This window comes from Apteryx rowi, unplaced genomic scaffold (assembly GCF_003343035.1).
Source record: "Apteryx rowi isolate R43461 unplaced genomic scaffold, aptRow1 scaffold_436, whole genome shotgun sequence".
In the NCBI taxonomy this organism is placed as follows: Eukaryota; Metazoa; Chordata; class Aves; order Apterygiformes; family Apterygidae; genus Apteryx; species Apteryx rowi.
The window spans coordinates 359494-378736 of NW_020450690.1; the positions used below are offsets into that span (position 1 = coordinate 359494).

The following is a 19243-nucleotide window of genomic DNA, read 5'->3' on the forward strand; positions in this document are numbered from 1 at the left end:
TTTAGAAAGGATCCTTTTTCTACTAAGCATACAGTCCCCAATGTCCTTTTCTACTGGCGTCTCAGAATTGGAGTAAACCACAGTTTCTGGACTAGATCATCAGATAGTATAAACTAACAGCTCCACTCAGTATCACTGATACTTGTTCAGCGGTAGAATTTAGCTTTTTGAGGTCTGGTGTCCTCTGCACCCAGATATTGCTCACCCAAAGATTCCAGACTCTTTCTCCATATATAAAGTCATAAGGATCCATCCTGTCAAATGATCAGACTATCACTTCAAGATAATGCACCATCTCTGCTTTCATTTTCTTCCATCTGGATCTCAAGGTTTTTGCTTATGCAGGGAGTTGTCTCAGTACAATAGGACAATTTGCTATCTAATTATCTGTAACTAGAATCGTTTCTTTCTAGCTGTAAATCTGTATATGATTTGGTGATGTTTTGTAGCATCAACATTATGATTTGTATGTAGTTTTTCTACCACAGAGAATCCTTCTATTTTTATATCATGTCTTGATTAGGTCTTATATCATGTCTATATCATATCTTGTATCATGATCATGTCTTATATCAAGTCTATATCATGTCTTTGATCTGGGATTCACAATGCCCTGGATATTCCCCTAAACAGTCAATTTCAGGGGGAGAGAGAGGATTCTTCCTCAGTAGTACTTCCTCAGGCAGCAGTATAAAAGCTAATATAAAATATATTTACAGATCAGAAAACAGAATTTCAGCACCCACAGCCTAAGGAGTCAGAACTCAATATTTAATATAAACTAAATATTTTTTTTGAAAACATAAGACAGTTTCCTATGAAAGTCTTTCCATAAACAATCAAATAACAGCCCCAGGCCTGATCTGATAGTCCCTTACTAGTAAGTCAAAAATACGGATTTTTTAGTGTTAATGAAATTAGCAGGAAGTGCTTCTGATGTAAATAAATTCAGGGTATGTACAAGCATGTCCAGTAACATAAATTACCATAATGACACTCAAAGATTGAGTTTTGAAAACCCTGAGAGGCTTTGACATTCCAATTACAGGGTTCGCCCTTGCTGCTTTGAAGCCGCTTCCAGGACTCTGCCTAGGCACTTTGCATGCCCCAGCCAGTTCCCATTATGGTCAGTGATAACGAGGTTGCGCACATCTCTTCAGCCTGTTAGAGGGCAAATGCATAAAAATGAAGAAAACAGAATCATGAAAACAGCAAGAGGAACTTGGAATTACTGTTTTTTATAAAATCTTTTTTTAAACTCAAGTCTCAATGAATTAAGAAACCCCAGAGACATTATTCATGGATGCACTTGTGATTCTCTGCTCAGATGAAACAGAATTCTCTGTTTTAATACAAATTGCACCTCTGCACTGAAACAGTCTTCAAATACCCAAATTCTAAATTTGGCAGGTTGGCCTGCTTAATATCAATCTCAGGACAGTTCCTGTCACACATCAGACTTTAAAATCTACCAACACAGTGTCTTTGCTGGTGTCTCAGAGGTATTGGCAGTGGAAACAGGACTTGCTCATATTCAGGAGAGAATTTTTTCAGAGCAATTACTGCACATTAGAAGGGCATCATCATCTCTGTGACCATTTTGGACTTCAGTTTCCAATATCCCCAGTGCCTGAAATGGGCCACAGGCTCCATTCAAGACCAGTACATCCCATTTGAAAAATAACCTGTGGTATCTCATCCAGCCATTCCTGTTGGGTACAAAGAAGGATTAAGTGATTTTCAGTGGGATTGAAAGAAGATCTGGCCATATAATGAAGTCTGCAGAGAACTATGACAGACTTAAGAGAACTATAATTGAATTGTGCAAGAACATTTCTCAGACTTCCTACTGTTATTTCCAATTCTAAATGAACTCCTGTTCCTTGGGTATCAGTACCATGTTCCTTGCTGCCAGATGCTCTGGGAACAGGTTTTTTCACACGTTTGGCTGGTGGCTTTAGATAAGGTGTGAAAGCAATTTCCCCCAGACCACATTACATGTCAGTCTGAAACTAAGCAACCTAATTTGTCATGCTATAGCTGAAATGAGTGCCATTTTTCCTCCTCTTTCTAGGAGATGTACCAAGGTATTTTTCGTATCAGCAATTCTCCTACTGACCTAACCTTAGGGAAGGGTGCCCTCGATATCCCAGTACGCCTAAAACCAGAGGTTCCTCCTGATATTCTGTTCTTCCAATTTCTTACTCTTCTCTCCCTCTCCCTACCCACAGATAAATACATACATACATACATACTGGGTCTCTGCAGATGAGACAAACTGGCTGATCTTGCATGGTGTTGTTTCAGCACTTAAGTAACTGCTGCTTGCAGAGACCCCAGCAATTCAGCTCATTTGTTTGTGAAAAACACGTCATTACTAGTACTGGCTAGCCTGCATCAGCCTGCCATGGATTTTGTAAGGAATGACAGTCAGTTTTGGTGGGGGGGTGGTTTCCAACGAGCTGGAGACTGACAGAGGCATCAGTCAAGGGGCTTTGGGCCTCAGGTTGCTCTCTGCTCCCTCCTTGCTCAAGAGAAGGTGCGCAGTGAATTACTGGAGAACAGGGACAGAGTAACAGGTATACCAATTCTCCAACCTTCCCCATCTGCCTGCTTGGGGAAGAAATACATCCCTAATTAGTTCCCCTTACTTGTAAGCTGCTTAGACCCAAGATTTGAGCAACTTTGGGATGGAAAGGGAGCCTCTTACTTTCTTGAACAAACAGCTGTTCTTTATCACAGACACAGCCATAACACATATCACAGCCTTAGAGAAGTCAGATTAAAACACTACTTGTTTTTCCAAGACCTCCTTCAGAAGAAAGCTGGCTTCCTTGACTTTGCACAAAGTAGTTCTGTCACCACTCAGTGATCATTTTTGGAAAACAGGGAGACTTCTCTTACCTTTCCTGGTGTGAGAGGATAAGGTCACATGATACCTTGGTACTGAGACTTCCTCTGGGCAGCATTTGAAATGGGACACTGCCAGGCTGGGTATATAATTAAGAAAATCTTCTCTAAAGCGGACGGTCTACAATATAACACAGACTTATTATATGGGAATCATAGCATTCAGCTATTCAGAATGTTCTTCTCAGAGCAGGAAAGATTTTTCGAATGCTGTCACCTTGCACCATGTAGGCAGCTGGGGTCCCATGCCAATATACCTGTGTTACAAAACAGTTTCAACAGGAGTACCATACGTTCACTGGGTTATCAGGGCACCAACTGTATGAATGTATGTTTTAATATAAGAGAACATTATCTGGAAAAAGCATTGGAAAATTGGCCTGTTTTCAGAGAAACTTGTCAGAATTGTTAAGGCACACTTTTAGGTAGGAAAAGGCTTTGGATAGCCAAAGATTTTTAAAAAGATAATTCTGCTGGGGGGGGGGGGAGTGGATGAATTGTTTAGAGGAATCGGAAGATATCTAAGGACATTAATCCTTCCTAGATTAAGTCATAGCAGGATGGCAAGTCCTTAGATGAGATAAAAAAGCATGTAAACTGTTTTCAGAAACACTTTTTCACCAAAAAAGTTCCAACTGTTAATATAAAGTAATCTTAGGAAGGCTCTTCTGTCACGGTAAACAACTGATCACAATGTCCTAAAAGAGAGGGGGTCCAAAGCCTGCCAAAAGGGAACAGCAGAGACTTGCAGAGCACTGAAGCTGGGCTCTGCCCTGCTGCGGGACAACTGTGCGGTTTGAGGATGGAGAGGAGCGTAGACTCGGAGGTGCTGCACACCAACGCACAGCCAGCAGACAAAGGTCTCACTAATAGCTCAAAGTTATCCCATGGTCTTTAGTCACATTTCACTTTTTTTTTTTTTTTAATGTTTCCAAAGCAATTTTCGCAGTATTGTATTGCATCTGGTACTGAATTTCCACTGCTGTCATGTCTGCATATGAACAACTTCCAAATGAAGTTTATAAGTAGAGTGTTAACGAATTATTGATTTGAAAAGCAATGGCATACCCTTGAAACAGTTTCTTCTGGCTACAAATGATCAGAACTTCCTCTTTCTGTGTTTCTTAAGGGTGGAAATTCCATATATGAATTAAACATAAGCTCAAGAAGAGCAGGAAACAGGCTTGTCACTCACTAAAATATTGGGATGCCAGCAGCATGAAATCTGTTGTTTTCTTAAAAACGAATTATGCTAAATTGCTTCTTTTTTTCTTCCTCTTTCCCCTCAGGTAGTCTTCCTATCCAATTCTTTGGCTTTACTTTCCTATTTCGTTAGATGTTTATATCTTCCCTGTTGCTGTATGAAAACTTCTTACAATCAACAGAAAAAATATTGACTCTATTCAGAAAGTGTTATCAGGCAGACTGAACAGGCAAAACATGGTCACTATAATTTGTTTCAGACCACTGTTCATATATGTTGCTAATAGTAGATTAGTAGATCTTACAGAAGTATGATTTAAGTAAGTTCTATACCATTAAATAATGAATTTACCTTGTTTGCAATTTTAAATTGTGTGTGTGTGTGTGTGTGTGTGTATTCTCATTTTTGAATGGGAATTTGTTTGCGAAAAAGCATACATATCTTTTACTTACTTCCTCAGGAATCACTATGCAAGGTTAATCACCACCAGGAATAAGTAGTTTGGTGATGAGCCTAATTTTTACTGACCCTTCCTCTGAATGAAATATCTCTGATCTAATTTCTATTGGTGCAAACTGGGATATAAACTAATAGCCAAGTATTGCTGTAAACATTCCACGCTATTTTATTTGCATCTAGTTGTACAATTTTCAGTTCATTTGCAATATCGATCCAGTTAGGAAGAAATACAGCTCACGATGATCATCTCCCATGCTGCCTGTTTCTTTACTTGACTCACCAGCAAACACCCATCTTATACTAGCTGGGGTCTGATAATGCCCTGGTTTTGCCTATAGAAATGTCATTCACATCCAGTCTCTGTGAAAACTCTTCCAGCCATATGCAGAAGAGCAGTTTCCAGTATCTAGAAATGGAGGAGAAATATGATCATCTGTTCCAGCCGATCTAAAATGGTATCTAGCTGGGAATTTCTTCCTTTCTATCACCACAGGATGAGGACGCCTGAGGGAATAATCAAAGGGATATTCTGTGAGGAGAGGTTCAGTTTCCTGCTCTTATAGATCTTGCTCCTGTGAAGGACAGTGGATAGTCACCTTGTTATAAATGCAGGAAAGGGAAAAAATAACTTCTAAGAAACAATGCCTCTTCCCCCTTGTGCAGAGTGAATGAAAATGTGTTACATGAACAATGTTTTCTTTGGTTAAAATACCTATACATGTCTAGGACTCACAGAAGGGGACAGGTTTTTCTTGCTTAAAATGCCCTGGTGTAACATATTCCCAGAGTGAAAAGAGTTACACCAGATTTACTGTGTTTTGACTAGCCACACAATTTAAAAAACAATTAAATAAAATGTTATGATTTTCTTCAGGAATTTTATATCTAGACTATTCTACATGAAAGGTAAACACAACAGAATTTCTGATCAATTACTGAGGAAAAGATCCACATGAGCAATTATGAAATCAGTGCAACAAAATAAATTAGGAGGATGCTTTAAAAAGTGTTTTGTCTGGCTAAGATTCCTGCTGAAAGAGCTCTCATACATGTTCTCTACTTTTGACTGGGATTTATCCCAAAGTTTAGGCATCCTTGCATTATGTCTCTGCTAAACAGACACACTTTGGATTACTCAAGCTCTGAGTGCTTTAGGTGTGCTCTGTCCAGTCCTCAAATCACTGCAGTTTGCATGGCAGGAGTGCTGTGTTTTGAGTCATGTTGTTTCCTTTGAATGAACATACCTAGGAAATGAGGCAAAGAAAACTGCAGGAAGGAGAGGAGGAATTAAGAAGAGTGCAGGAATTAAGCCCAGTCATTCACTGTAGCACATCATGTCTGTGTATTAAGGGCAAGAGTTTAATGCAGTGGAAAATGATGCTGGAGCCAGTACAAGAGCTCTGGCACTCATCTTCATCAGAAACCCATATTCGTATAGAAAAATAATTCCATAAAATGTAGCTAAGCTTTGGATTTGGTCTTAATATTCCTCTCTTCCCCCAATCATAGTCCTGGCCTCACTGTTACATCTCTGTCTTTATCTCTTTATGAATGCAGAAATAAAAGGGACCATGCGGGTCACTGATTCCATTTTTCAAAAATCACAGGCAATAGGTGGATAGCCCACAAGGATCAAAGACCACAAAACACCTTCCAAGGTCCTGTAAATAGTTTAAAGAGCAAAGCTGCATTTAATGCAACACAGGAGAAGAGCAAGAGAGATCGGGGCATTACCAACCCCCTACACTCTGTTATAGCTAGACAAGATTCAGTGAACTCCCATAGAAGTCCTCCCTAAGAAGTGGATCATGGGCCAGACTGCCAAAGGCAAAAGATCCCAGTGGGCCTTGCCAGTCTGACCTGGGGGATAATTCTCTCCTGATCCCAATCCTTAGTATCAGTTTACTCCTCAGCATGCGAGTAGGACACTCAGCCAGGTACCTCAGTGCTTCTCATACCACTTGAAGTACCAGCCCCTTTGTCCTCTCTCTAGTGGCTTCCAGTATCTCAGAAAGGCAGAAAAAACAAATCCGGAAATCAAACTGAATCAGTTATCTATCTCTAGAGGCCAGATTCATGAGAACAGGGGCTATATTTCCTAGTATCTGTTTGATTATCTTAAAGCTAGCACAGAAGAGACAAGTGTTCCTAGTTCCTAAAGTACCTAGTTCCTGGTATCTGTTCTTTAACGCCTTTATACCTGGGCAGGGGGTCAACTTCTTAAAATAATATTCTCTTTTTCAGAATAAATCTGTGTGAGGTGCAAACCTGCTTTACATTCAAATAAATCATGATGCCAACAATGTAGCTGCCACTGGTTTTTGCATATTCCTTTCACCTTTTCCCATCATTTAATGAATTGAAAATATGACCTTGTGCACTTTAAACAGCAATTTGTCCTTCAGAGAATGGAGAGAATATTCAGTTGTATGCAACCTAGTGGGAAAGTTTGCTAAGTGTATTTGACCTAACAGCTGTTCCCTATGAGAAAATGGATCCAAAACAAGCCATGAAAAATGAGGGAAAATCGTCTTTGAAGGTCTGACCCAAACGCCCTCATTGTCAGTTTTCTTCAGTGGTGCTAAGCTAGACCTTTATCTGCAAGAAGCTATTTTAATCTGGCTCAGGAAGACTGCCAGGCGTCAGGAAGATTCAGGAAAGGGTTTTCTGTGCCCAGTCCTGCCACAGTCCCTGCATGAGATTCAGCGCTATCAGAAGGCCATAAATAGAAACTAGTATAGTTAGTTACTGGGGTTGGTATATCAATGCAGTCTCATCTGGGATAATGTGGACTTGGGAGCAAGAGCAGGTTAAAGTCATATTCCAAGGAAAGCTATTTATGCTCCATACTTACATGATGGAGGATTAAAAGGGAAAATTAAGAAAGGCAAATTACTTCTTCATTTACTTCTGTCATTTTGCTCAGTGGTCAAAGGAAACAGCCTGTGGCTTTCCGTTTGATTACTCACTGGAGTCATTTTCTGATCCTGTAACACTAGCTCAAAGCATCAGCATTTAAGTTTCAAATACTGTAACAGTGTCAGCTACAGCTAATGCTCAGTTCTTTAAAGCTTATTTAGTTTGATATTTTAAAAAGACATTTTCTATCTGCATTATTTTTTTTCTTTCAAAAAAAAAAAATTCACCAAAATGCTCAGTCTTAGAAAATCTTGCCAAACCTCTTTAGGAATATATCATTTTATGCAAGACTTCTCCTACTAGCACCAATTGATAAACAGCAGCATATGTAGCAAGGGAGATAATTATAAAATGGCCACTGACATTTCTAAATTTCAAGTCTTCACAGTATTCTCCTTTGTTTGAAATTATCCAATCGCATACCAGAGAGCCTGCTTATCTCTCTCTCTCTCTCCTCTGTGACGTGGTTCTCTAATCACAGTTGCCTACCAGGGCTCTAAACATCTTCCCAGCAGCTGGTGGATATTTTTAGGCAATCTTAATACCATTGGATAAATATTATAGACATCCAAGTCCGATCCAGTAAAGGCCAAAGTGATACTAGTGTGGGGAACTGCTTCAGAAACTAAAGAAATTGGTTCGCGTAACAGATTCACACTTCAGCAAGTAATTAAATATTGAGAAGTTACTTCTCAGAAGCCAAGAAAAAAAGAAGTTTCATGTTTCAGAGAAGAAAAGATAAGTGATTTCTCAAGGGGATGAGTGTTGCTATTCCTTAGCCCACTGGCATACAGTGGGTACAGCCCGGCAGCAAAGGGGGAAGCCAGGCAGTGAAGAATCTATAGGGTCTTGCTCGCCAACGTATAGGGGCACATGGTGCTTCCAGAAAGCCCTAGGCAAAAGTTGAGCCCTCCTTAAACATGGAATTATGAACATAGAGCCAAAACCGTTTGGTTCTTTCTCAGCATATGCTCAGGTGGAACAGAGCAGGGCCCCATTTATTCGCATCATGTAGAATAATGATGATCACAGTTGGCACATAAATCTGTTTGCACTTGTCTTTTGTCTGAGGATGTGGAGTCATTCTCTATCAACCTCTGTTTTCACCAAGTTAATTGCTTTGACATACTTTATTTTGATTCAGCCTTCTTTAAATATGCTAATACATTCTTCCTCACAACTGGCACTGGGCTGACGGCGGTGGAGCGCGCTGAGCTGATTGCCTCCCCGCAGGTCTCAGAGGGGAGCAAACGAAGGCGGCGCAGCAGGGTGCTGAACTCTACCACTGAGGTGAGTGGATCACTGCCTGGCACCTTCTCTTTGTATGAGAAATTATTAGAAATAAATTTTGTAATTGCAATACATTTCCCACCTTACCAAGGCAGAGACAAACAGATCATGGTTTTGCTGGCTTTCAAAACTCCACAGCTGTGCCTATGCCATCTCATCCCACATATTCTGCCTTTGCTACAGACAAGTATCAGCCTGAAGGAAAATGTCTCGGTCTTGTTTTCTAGAGCCTGCCCAATGGCAGTAACTTCAGCCTGCTGCAGCGCTTGCCCAGCGAGAGGCGATGGGTGGGAGGCTAAACGCACAGGACAGCCCAACATGGTTCCCCAAGTTCCCTCGGGGTATTGATAAAGCCCCTGAATTCCCTCCCAGAGAGTTTTCCAAAGAGAATCAAGGTGAACAGGACTCCCAGAGATATAGGTACAGAGACCAGTTTTTCTTTCACTAAAATCAGTGAGAAAATTTCCATTGATGAAGTTTGGGCTGTGTTTCATAACTAAGAAAGTGTCCGTTATGCATCTTTGTCATTTCACAGGGAGGTCAGTTCACTGTCTTGCTCATCTGGCTTCTACTGCATTATTCTAAAATCAGCTTGGGCCTTATGTACAGGGGCATAAATGGTAGAATAGACTGTTGATTCTTCTTCTGGTTTTGGAGTTGTTTTCTCCAAGAGATGAACATATCCATTAAATCACCTTGTGATGAGAAGCTTTTGTTCCAATTTCATCAATATATAAAAAAAAGTCTCTATAAAAAAATCTGAAATCTCTAATGAATAAAGGGCTAGGGAAGGGGCAGGGCTTCAGGGCAATAAAAAGATCCTTAAACACTGCTGCTGTTCTTACAATAACACATTACCTCTTGCATTTGGTAGTGTTCGCATTCATTAGAATTATGCAATAAGCCACCTGTCTCATTGAAATCATTTATCCTTATTTAATGACAAAATTTGCTTGAAACGATTTTCTCAGACATTTTGCCCTTTACGAACTGACAAAATGTTGATAATTAATGTTTCATTTCTGATCCTGAAGGGCAACTAACATAATTATGCAGGGGTGCTCCTACTGATTCTTCATCCAGTTTGCCCTCCAAGTATGCATTTTTCATCTTTGAATTGCAAATGTATTTATACTATACCCTCTATGTAGTTAGATAGCAGAACATGTCTCATAGAAATGAAGTGGCATTATTTATTTCTTAATTCTCTGGGACTATTTTACCAAGATTTTGACTAAAATGGAATGTATCCCTCTACAGAGGGAAAGTGCTTTGGGATTCAGGATTACAGGGTACCCAGTTTCAACCTTTATAGTGCTCAGTAACTTTAAGAATACTCTAAACTTCATGCATGATACACAGTACTTTGCAGTGAGAGTTTGATCCTGAATGTATGTTTTTAATCCTGTTTTATAAAGCACCTTTAACTTGAGACAGACATACACACACATTCTCACAAGTGGTTTCTCTGATGAAAACATGCAATACAACTAAGGGATCAATTATGAAACAAAATTACATAGACTGAGTCCATAATCCCACAGGCTACCAGCAGCAGGAATGATGTGTGTAGTTCAAAGTGTCCTGCTTTCCAGGTCTAATGCATTTTTTTCTGTAAAATACCTTTAAAAATACAAAAATTAATGAGCAACAGTTCCAAATATGACACTTGAGCCTCATCTATAATATTTCATTTCCAACAACGATTGCTTGGCACTGGCTTGAATATAAGCACTGACTTACATTTTAAATGTTTATTTCCTGACTGGCACACAGTTGGGCACAGAGATTTGGAAGTCATTAACCGTCTGATTTATGAATATCTTAGCAGAGAGAAACGTCTTTGCCAATACACACGAACAGAAGTGAAGCAATAAGATCTTGATTATTGCCCATAATAACCAATGCGTTTTTTGCCAGGTAGCCCTGATAGTATCCAGTAGCCAGACTCCTTCTGCCCAGGCCCTTTGGCTTTGATCAGGCTGGGGTGGTAATATTTGCTGTAATTCTCATTTGTCTACGTATTGTAGGATAAGTTTGGCCTTGTAGGATAGGTTGGCTCAGGAGAACAGCAGGTATTAGGCTCAGAACCATGGGCCAAATTAGGGAGTAAATTTGCTGCACTTTTTAGTGAGAAGCCTTGGAGACACGTAGCCCGTGGCTAGACAGAAGAGAGGAGGAAGGGCAAAATTCATGCAATAGTGATAGGGAGATGATGGAGGTGAGGGCTGATCAGTGGCCCATTGACTGATTTTATTTTGGTCACCAGACAGGAACATATCTCCCCATGGAGATCTGCACTACAGAGCTCTGTGGACTTGGAAGACCAAAATGAAGTAGTGCCTGAAAGAAGTTGCTGTAAGTGTTACAAGTCCTTCACTTATTGACCAATATTTTAGCAGGAATGCACTCAGCAGCACTGAAATCTTTCCAGTTCTCCCTTTTCCTTCTTTCTCCATCTCAGCAGCTGCCTGGAGCACCCAGCTGTGGGAGGAGGAATTAGAAAGATGAGACAATGTGTAGATATTAGAAACTGGATTAGTCTCACTCTGTAAGTCATTCTCCTGGCTTTCTGTGAAGTAAAACAAAACCGAAACACACCCTTCCCTTGTGACCCACAGGTTGTGCAGGAATGACCTGGTGGAGATTATAGTGGTAGATTCTGTATTTAAGAAATATTTTTCAGAAGGAGAAGGATCAGGGCCTGGTACATATAAAAGCAGATATGCAAAGAAAATTCAAAAAATGGTATGTACATATTGCAGAGATGTTAATTCTTAGTTTCTAAAGCCAGCCAAAAACACTAGTGATCTGTAGAAACACCAAGCTGTTTAACAGAATTTTAGACTATCTGACTGCCACTGAGGCAGGTGAGTTTTGCTATTGACTTGAGGAAAACAGGCTCTGTCCTTTTCAGAAAGGATACTGATTTTCAGCGTGCAAGGAGGGTACTTTTTTCTTGGTTTCACAGATGAGACAACAGCTGCTTTTCCTCTTGAACTACCATATAGATATGTTAACATTAATAATTATGAACAAGCAAAGATAATAATGTAGAACTGGCCTCATGCTTTGAATCAGTTGTCTTTGTGGATGATTAGAATATTTTGGTGAGTATTTTCTAAAAAAATATGCTCAGAAAAATAATGTCTACTACAGTGGGGTTCCTCATGATTGTTTTATTGTCCATATTTTAATTTCTTGGTCATTCTCTCTTTCTTTTCAAAATTATTATACAGATTTTTTTTTTAATGGAGACATGGGAAGAATATTAATTACCTTCTCTCCCTTTTTAAAGTCTGTTTTCAGACCTTCATAAAGCCAGCAGACTTGTTGCTTCTATAAAAAGAAATTTAATTGTGTATATCCTTGAGTTAGCTTCTTTCCCACTTATCTTAGCAGATCCCCTGAAAAAGCTTAATCTGTTTTGTCTCTCTTACCACCTGTAATAGATATAATTAACAATTTGGGGAATTTACAGTAACACAAGGGCATCACTGTGAAAGGACAGCAGTGGAAGCAAGGTTTTATAACTTTGATTTGTGCCTTTGAAACCTCCATTATTTTTTTAATCAGAGTGGGAACACGAAGAGACTGAGGAACAATATCACAAGAGCATGATAGGCAGGGCCATAGCACATTATTGGCTGCTTGGAGAGATGTTACAGTAATGGAAAATTTTTAGGCCAAGCACTGAAGTGGTTTTGTGGATGTTTGTGGGACATTATGGGAGAATACCCAAAGCCATTTGTTTGAAAATTTAACTACCAAATGACAGAAACTCCTATAACTGATGTAGGTTTGGATTTAACTGGGGGGTAGACTTCAGCCCCTTGTCAGTCCCAGCTCGTGAACTCTTCACCTCTTGCTGAAAACTCATGAATTCCTAGCATTTCTCTGTAATTTCTGTAGTTTCTGACTTGACAGCCCCAAGCACCATTGCACCTTCCCAACCACAGTTCTGGGAGCCTTCCCCATCCCGTGGGACAACACGAGTCATCCTTCAGTCTCATGAAGCAATACAGGAGGAAGAACAAGGACGATCAGCTGTCCCCCCACCAACTATCAGGACTGCGTCCACCTTTGACTGTCAGAGTCTGAACAAGTCAGCTTTTCTACAGTCACTTGGGACTAAGCATAAATGCACAGGAGTGCATTCAGTATTTCACAGGAACCAACATACTGTCAATCTATCTGTACTAGATATATATAGAGCTATTAAACCTCCAAGTTTTAAAAAGCTGATACAAAAATTCAAGAAGAAATTGGTATTTGCCTCCTTTTTGACTAATATCTAAAGGCATATGATTAATATGAACCCATCCTAAATACTTTTTAGGGACCAGAATGACAGACATCACAGGGTGCTAGCTGTGCATGCTTTGCTGTGCAAGACAAATGCATTTCTCTGTTGCTACTTGACTGATTTTTTAACATTGCAACAGACATCTTTCAAATTATTACATTATAACATTAAACATTTTCTGGCTAGAGATGTCAAGGACAGCAAGAAGGGCTTCTTCAAATACATCAGCAGCAAGAGGAAGACTAGGGAAAATGTGGGGCCTTTGCTGAATGGGGTGGGTGCCCTGGTGACGAAGGATGCAGAGAAGGCAGAGTTACTGAATGCCTTCTTTGCTTCAGTCTTTACTGCTCAGGCCAGCCCTCAGGAACCCCAGAYCCTGGAGGCAAGAGAGAAAGTCTGGAGAGAGGAAGACTTTCCCTTGGTGGAGGAGGAGTGGGTTAGAGATCATTTAAGCAAACTTGACACCCACAAATCCATGGGCCCTGATGGGATGCACCCACGAGTGCTGAGGGAGCTGGCGGACATTATTGCTAAGCCACTCTCCATCATCTTTGAAAGGTCATGGAGAACAGGAGAGGTGCCCGAGGACTGGAAGAAAGCCAATGTCACCCCAGTCTTCAAAAAGGGCAAGAAGGAGGACCCAGGGAACTACAGGCCAGTCAGCCTCACCTCCATCCCTGGAAAGGTGATGGAGCAGCTCATCCTGGAAGCCATCTCCACGCATGTGGAGGAAAAGAAGGTGATCAGGAGTAGTCAGCATGGCTTCACCAAGGGGAAATCATGCCTAGCCAATCTGATAGCCTTCTATGATGGAATGACTGGCTGGGTAGATGAGGGGAGAGCAGTGGATGTTGTCTACCTAGACTTCAGCAAGGCTTTTGACACTGTCTCCCATAGCATCCTCATAGGCAAGCTCAGGAAGTGTGGGTTAGATGAGTGGACAGGGAGGTGGACTGAGAACTGGCTGAATGGCAGAGCTCAGAGAGTTGTGATCAGTGGCACAGAGTCTAGTTGGAGGCCTGTAGCTAGCGGTGTCCCCCAGGGGTCAGTACTGGGTCCAGTCTTGTTCAACTTCTTCATCAATGACCTGGATAAAGGCACAGAGTGCACCCTCAGCAAGTTTGCTGATGATACAAAACTGGGAGGAGTGGCTGATACACCAGAGGGCTGTGCTGCCATTCAGAGAGACCTGGACAGGCTGGAGAGGTGGGTGGAGAGGAACCTCATGAAGTTCAACAAAGGGAAGTGCAGGGTCCTGCACCTGGGGAGGAATAACCCCAGTCACCAGTACAGGTTGGGGGTTGACCTGCTGGAAAGCAGCTCTGCGGAGAAGGACCTGGGAGTGCTGGTGGACACCAAGTTAAGCATGAGGCAGCAATGTGCCCTTGTGGCCAAGAAGGCCAATGGTATCCTGGGGTGCATCAGGAAGAGTGTTGCCAGCAGCTCGAGGGAGGTGATTCTCCCCCTCTACTCAGCCCTGGTGAGGCCACATCTGGAGTACTGCATCCAGTTCTGGGCTCCCCAGTACAAGAGGGATGTGGCACTACTGCAGCAAGTCCAGCGAAGGGCCACAAAGATGATTAGGGGACTGGAGCATCTCTCTTATGAGGAAAGGCTGAGAGAGCTTGGCCTGTTTAGCTTGGAGAAGAGAAGGCTGAGAGGAGATCTTATCAACGTGTACAAGTATCTGAAGGGAGGGTGTCGAGAGGATGGAGCCAGACTCTTTTCAGTGGTGCCGAGCGACAGGACGCGAGGCAATGGGCACAAACTGAAACACAGACACTTCCATCTGAACATGAGGAAAAACTTTTTCACTGTGAGGGTGACAGAGCACTGGAACAGGTTGCCCCGAGAGGTGGTGGAGTCTCCTTCGCTGGAGATATTCAAAACGCGCCTGGATGCAATCCTGTGCAATGTGCTCTAGGTGACCCTGCTTGAGCAGGGGGGTTGGACTAGATGATCTCCAGAGGTCCCTTCCAACCTCAGCGATTCTGTGATTCTGTGATTCTGTGATTAACAGCTAGACTCTGTTCTAGAATGAAGCCCTTTTGTTCACTAATGAAATCAGGCCTTAAAGTTGACACAAGCAGTTCCAAGTGGATTAGATAAAGTACCCATAACCAGAGGATCACTCTTGTATAAAGGCCTTTTCTTCATACTTTGCTCACCAAAAAGCAAAGAAGCCATAGCTAGAGGACCACTATCCATGTTATTCCAGTCCATGGCTGGTTTCTTTTTAGCCCTTCAACTTCTGCAAGCTGACATGAACTATCTCCATGCAGAACAGCACTTCTAAAACAAACTGGTTTTGAACCAAAAAGGATGCAGAAAGATGTGAGACATCCACCTTGTCATGCTGCCAAGAAATGCAAATGCAAAATGTTAAATAGCACATATTTTCAGTGTTTGAACCACTCTCACTGCTCAGCTGTGGAACATGTAAATACATACAAGCATCTCTTTCTGGATGATAAGTTTAGAAAGGTTTTTAAGATAAACTAACCCAAATACAGTGAAATAAGCTTTCCAAATATATCAGCCAAAGATGTCTGTGAAACAGGGAACAGTGCAGTCCTTCTGGTGTTGGAACACACCAGAGCAATCTCAGGACTGGTCTAATTTACATGGATAAAATCCCACCAGTGTGCACCTTCACTGGAGTGCACTGCCACCTCATGGCACCATGAGGTCCAGGAGGACAGGAGAGGAAAGGAAGCTGGCTGTGATGGCTTTATGCTACTACTGAGTCTCATCTGCTGGGAATCTCTAACTTGGTCTTTCAGCGCTGGCCTGCAACGGGGCTCCTTTCGCCTAATCTCCACTTCAGATTCAGGAACAGTTGAAAAGCTGAGTCTTTGCAACAGGTACAGCAGCTCACTTCCAATACTGAGTCACCATTCAAATGAAAACAATGAGCAAATTTCATGACATTTAGAGAGCAAACAAACCCCACAATACTGTAGTTTTATTCTCAGCTTAAATGGCATCAAAACTCTTCCTTTGCAGCTTTCTGGCATTTCTGTCTGCTTGTGCTGACTGAAACTGGGGCATTCACCTTGAATTCTGAATTTAGTTCCAGACCTCATAGAAACGGAAAGAGGAAGAAAAAGAACAGCAGAAATGTATCTGAGAAGTGGGATGTTCAAAAGGATGATGAAAAGTGATTTGTTTCCTCGTGGCTATTTCCCAGGCTTGAAACGCAGTTACTTAATCAGGGCGTTATGAGTCCCTGCCGATGGCAAGACAGATGATTCTAAATGAAGCTGTGCACTGGGTAATGAGGACTGACCAAAATGCTCGAGTGCTCTGGTTCAGAGCAGACTCCCCAAGCCTGTATTGTAAAGATCATTTACTGAGAAGGCTGTAACCACTTTATTATTACAGTCTGTCCATTTACAAGCCTGACTGCCTTTTACATGCATGCACTAGAAAATGCATGAGTTATGGTAGGCAGCCATTTTTATCATGTTCTCCACTCCTTGAAAATTCTCTCCCGTACATGAAGAAAAAGGCTTCAGCGTCTTGTTAACGGGTCATCTTAAAACAATCTGCTTCATATTTTGCATGTGAACCCATTGGAGATCATTGCACCCTCACGTTGTAAGCCTTCAGATCCTCAGCTAATATGAATCAGCATAACTTTATAGATGATCTGGCTGACAGAAGCCATCATACAATATAAATTTCCGTAGTATACTTCATTGCCATGAAGTAACTCATCTTTGTTACGACCAATAATCAGCAAGTTTTTTGTACCACAGATCTAGATGTTAGCACAGAGTTCTCTTTCCATTTAAGGAATTAAATAGACACTACCTAACTTCCAGGACATTATTTCTGTAATGGACATAATCAGGATGCGCATTCCCTTGTGATGTGACTAGTTACACTACAGTCACATATACAGGCATTGGCCAGGGAATGGCACTCTGTTGCGCTGAGTGTTGTACAAATACATAACAAGCTCCACCACCAAAGAGATCCTGATTTAAGCTATGATAAGACACAATTAACAGTCAAAAGACAGTAAAAAAGGCAAATACATATGCAGCAATGGGCACCTGCTTTTGTTAATACTAATACTTAGCATTTCATATTTAAAACAATGGCTAATTGATGACATTAGTAAAAAAGAGAATTACGCTTTTTCAGCTTCTTCCCAGAGTTTCTGGAGACTATTGTCATTGTGCCATGCAATTTAGGACCTATGTTGTATGGGAGCATTTAAAGCAAATAGTAAGATCTATTATTTTTAATCAACGCAAAAGCCCAATTAAAAGTCAGTATTAGTATTAAAATAGGAAAGAGACGCAGGGATCATCTAAAACAACTGCTGTAAATAGCACTTCTACAGGCTTCAACTTTCCTGAATTACTATAAGCAAACAGATCAATTATTCAAGTAGCAAAGTCTTATTATAGTAGCTTTTCAAGGTGACCAAAGAATAGACTGTGGTCTCAAGACTACTTCCTACTCTATATCTAAATTGTTAAACACAGGCACAAATATTATCACTAAATTAAATCTAGTGCATAGAAGGGCAATTCAGCTGCAGAGCCCAGGTGCACAAGCCTGGACACCTCGGCTCTAGTCCTGCCAGTAGCCCCTTCTGGTACCTGGTCAAGTTGCAATTTGGGTGGAAACTCAAGGCTGAGCACACATTTTTGAGATGATCAATTCTCCTTCTGTCTCATTGTTCCCTTCTGCCAAGCAATGATCTTTCATCCAAACCTTGCAAGACATACAACCCTTCTGTCACTGCCAGGTACCCGTTGTTATTATTACAAGTGCTGCACTGCACTCAGCTTGTGAGCTGACTCTGCAACAAAACCAGACTTATTTATGAGAATGAGAAGAACACAAGGCTGCCAGGGAACCTGCAAAACTGTTGCATGTGGCTGAGCCAACCAAGTCAGTCAACAGCATTTTCAGTCTTCAGTTCCATTTTAGAAAGTGAGTAGTTATTCAGTCCTGAACCCAAGCCAGGCACTGCAACAAAACCAACACTGCTGCTGAAACATCAGAGTGGGAGACTTACACCTCTCTGTCACCAGCATATGGTATATGATAACATATGCATGAAAAACTGGAGCCAGGGGTAAAGCACGATTTCAGAACACAGCCGGAGGAACACAGCAGTATCGGAAAAGTCTGAACATAGCAGGAGCACTGGCTAAAATCTGCTGCCAGGATGCTGCAAAGCCTCGGGATATCACAAGGCATCCATGCGAGACCTCACAATGCACCTCAAAAGAAGGATGGAGATTCAGGAATATGAGCAACCCCAGTACCAGCCTCGATTGGGATGTCATTATACCTATGACACAAAGCTTTTCTTCTTGGGGCCTGATCAAACTCTTGCAGAAACTTAGAACATATTTTTCTTTGTATCAGTACAGAGCTTTTTGTGACTGTCTCTTCAAGGTTTCTTGAAAAACCTTGGAAAAAAGCCTTTCTGGTTACCCCGAAAATGAGAACTGGTTTATGGGCTTATCAGATCGTAGGGAAGATAGTTCTGCCAATGAAAGAAAAATAACTGATACCGTAGAGGAGACAGGGTCCCACAGATAACTTGAACTGACAGCTACTGATCTTTTTAACTGCTCTTTCCATCAGCACTTTGGAAAGGATGTGTCAATTGTTACTTTCTGGCAAATCACGATTTCAAGAAAGCAAGCGCCTGCACCCACAGAGCTTTTGTGGAGCTAACAAATGCAGCCCAGCCATTGCGGGAGCCAACGGCGGGCAGCGCTCCCGCACCCGCTGCCTGCAGGGCGAGCGGGACACCGCGCCTGCCGGCTGAGCCCTCCAACGCGGGGCGCGGGAAAGGCTGCCGGTATCCATGCAAAGCCCGGGGCTAACGGCACCCTGCCGACAGCAGCGGGGAGCGGGTGCCCCGCATCCTCCCGCGGCTCGCCGGAGCCGCCGCGAGCACGGGGAACCCCGCAGGGCCCGGCGCCCCGGCCCTTGCCGGAGCGGACCCGGCTCTCCCGCCGGCCGCGGAGGGCGAAGCGGTCACCGGATCGCCGCTCCCCGCCGCCCCGCGTACTCACTTCTGCCCAGCCGCTCCGCCGGCCACGCCGTCTCCTCCACCGCCCCGTAGCGCCTCATCGGCTTCTCCGCCTCCGCGCTGGCGGAGAGGGAGCGCCGCAGCT

General features: G+C 42.2%; 1 protein-coding gene across 1 annotated transcript in view; it reads right to left on the bottom strand.

Annotated features, from left to right (window-relative positions):
- Positions 1–19237, bottom strand: part of CUNH16orf45 (chromosome unknown C16orf45 homolog) — a 52113-nt gene extending 32876 nt beyond the window's left edge. The window contains exon 1 of the mRNA XM_026076653.1: positions 19142–19237. Within this exon, the coding sequence (XP_025932438.1) occupies positions 19142–19199 (58 nt within the window). The 5' untranslated portion in view covers positions 19200–19237. The remainder of the gene's footprint in view (positions 1–19141) is intronic.
- Between the last annotated feature and the right edge of the window lie 6 nt (positions 19238–19243).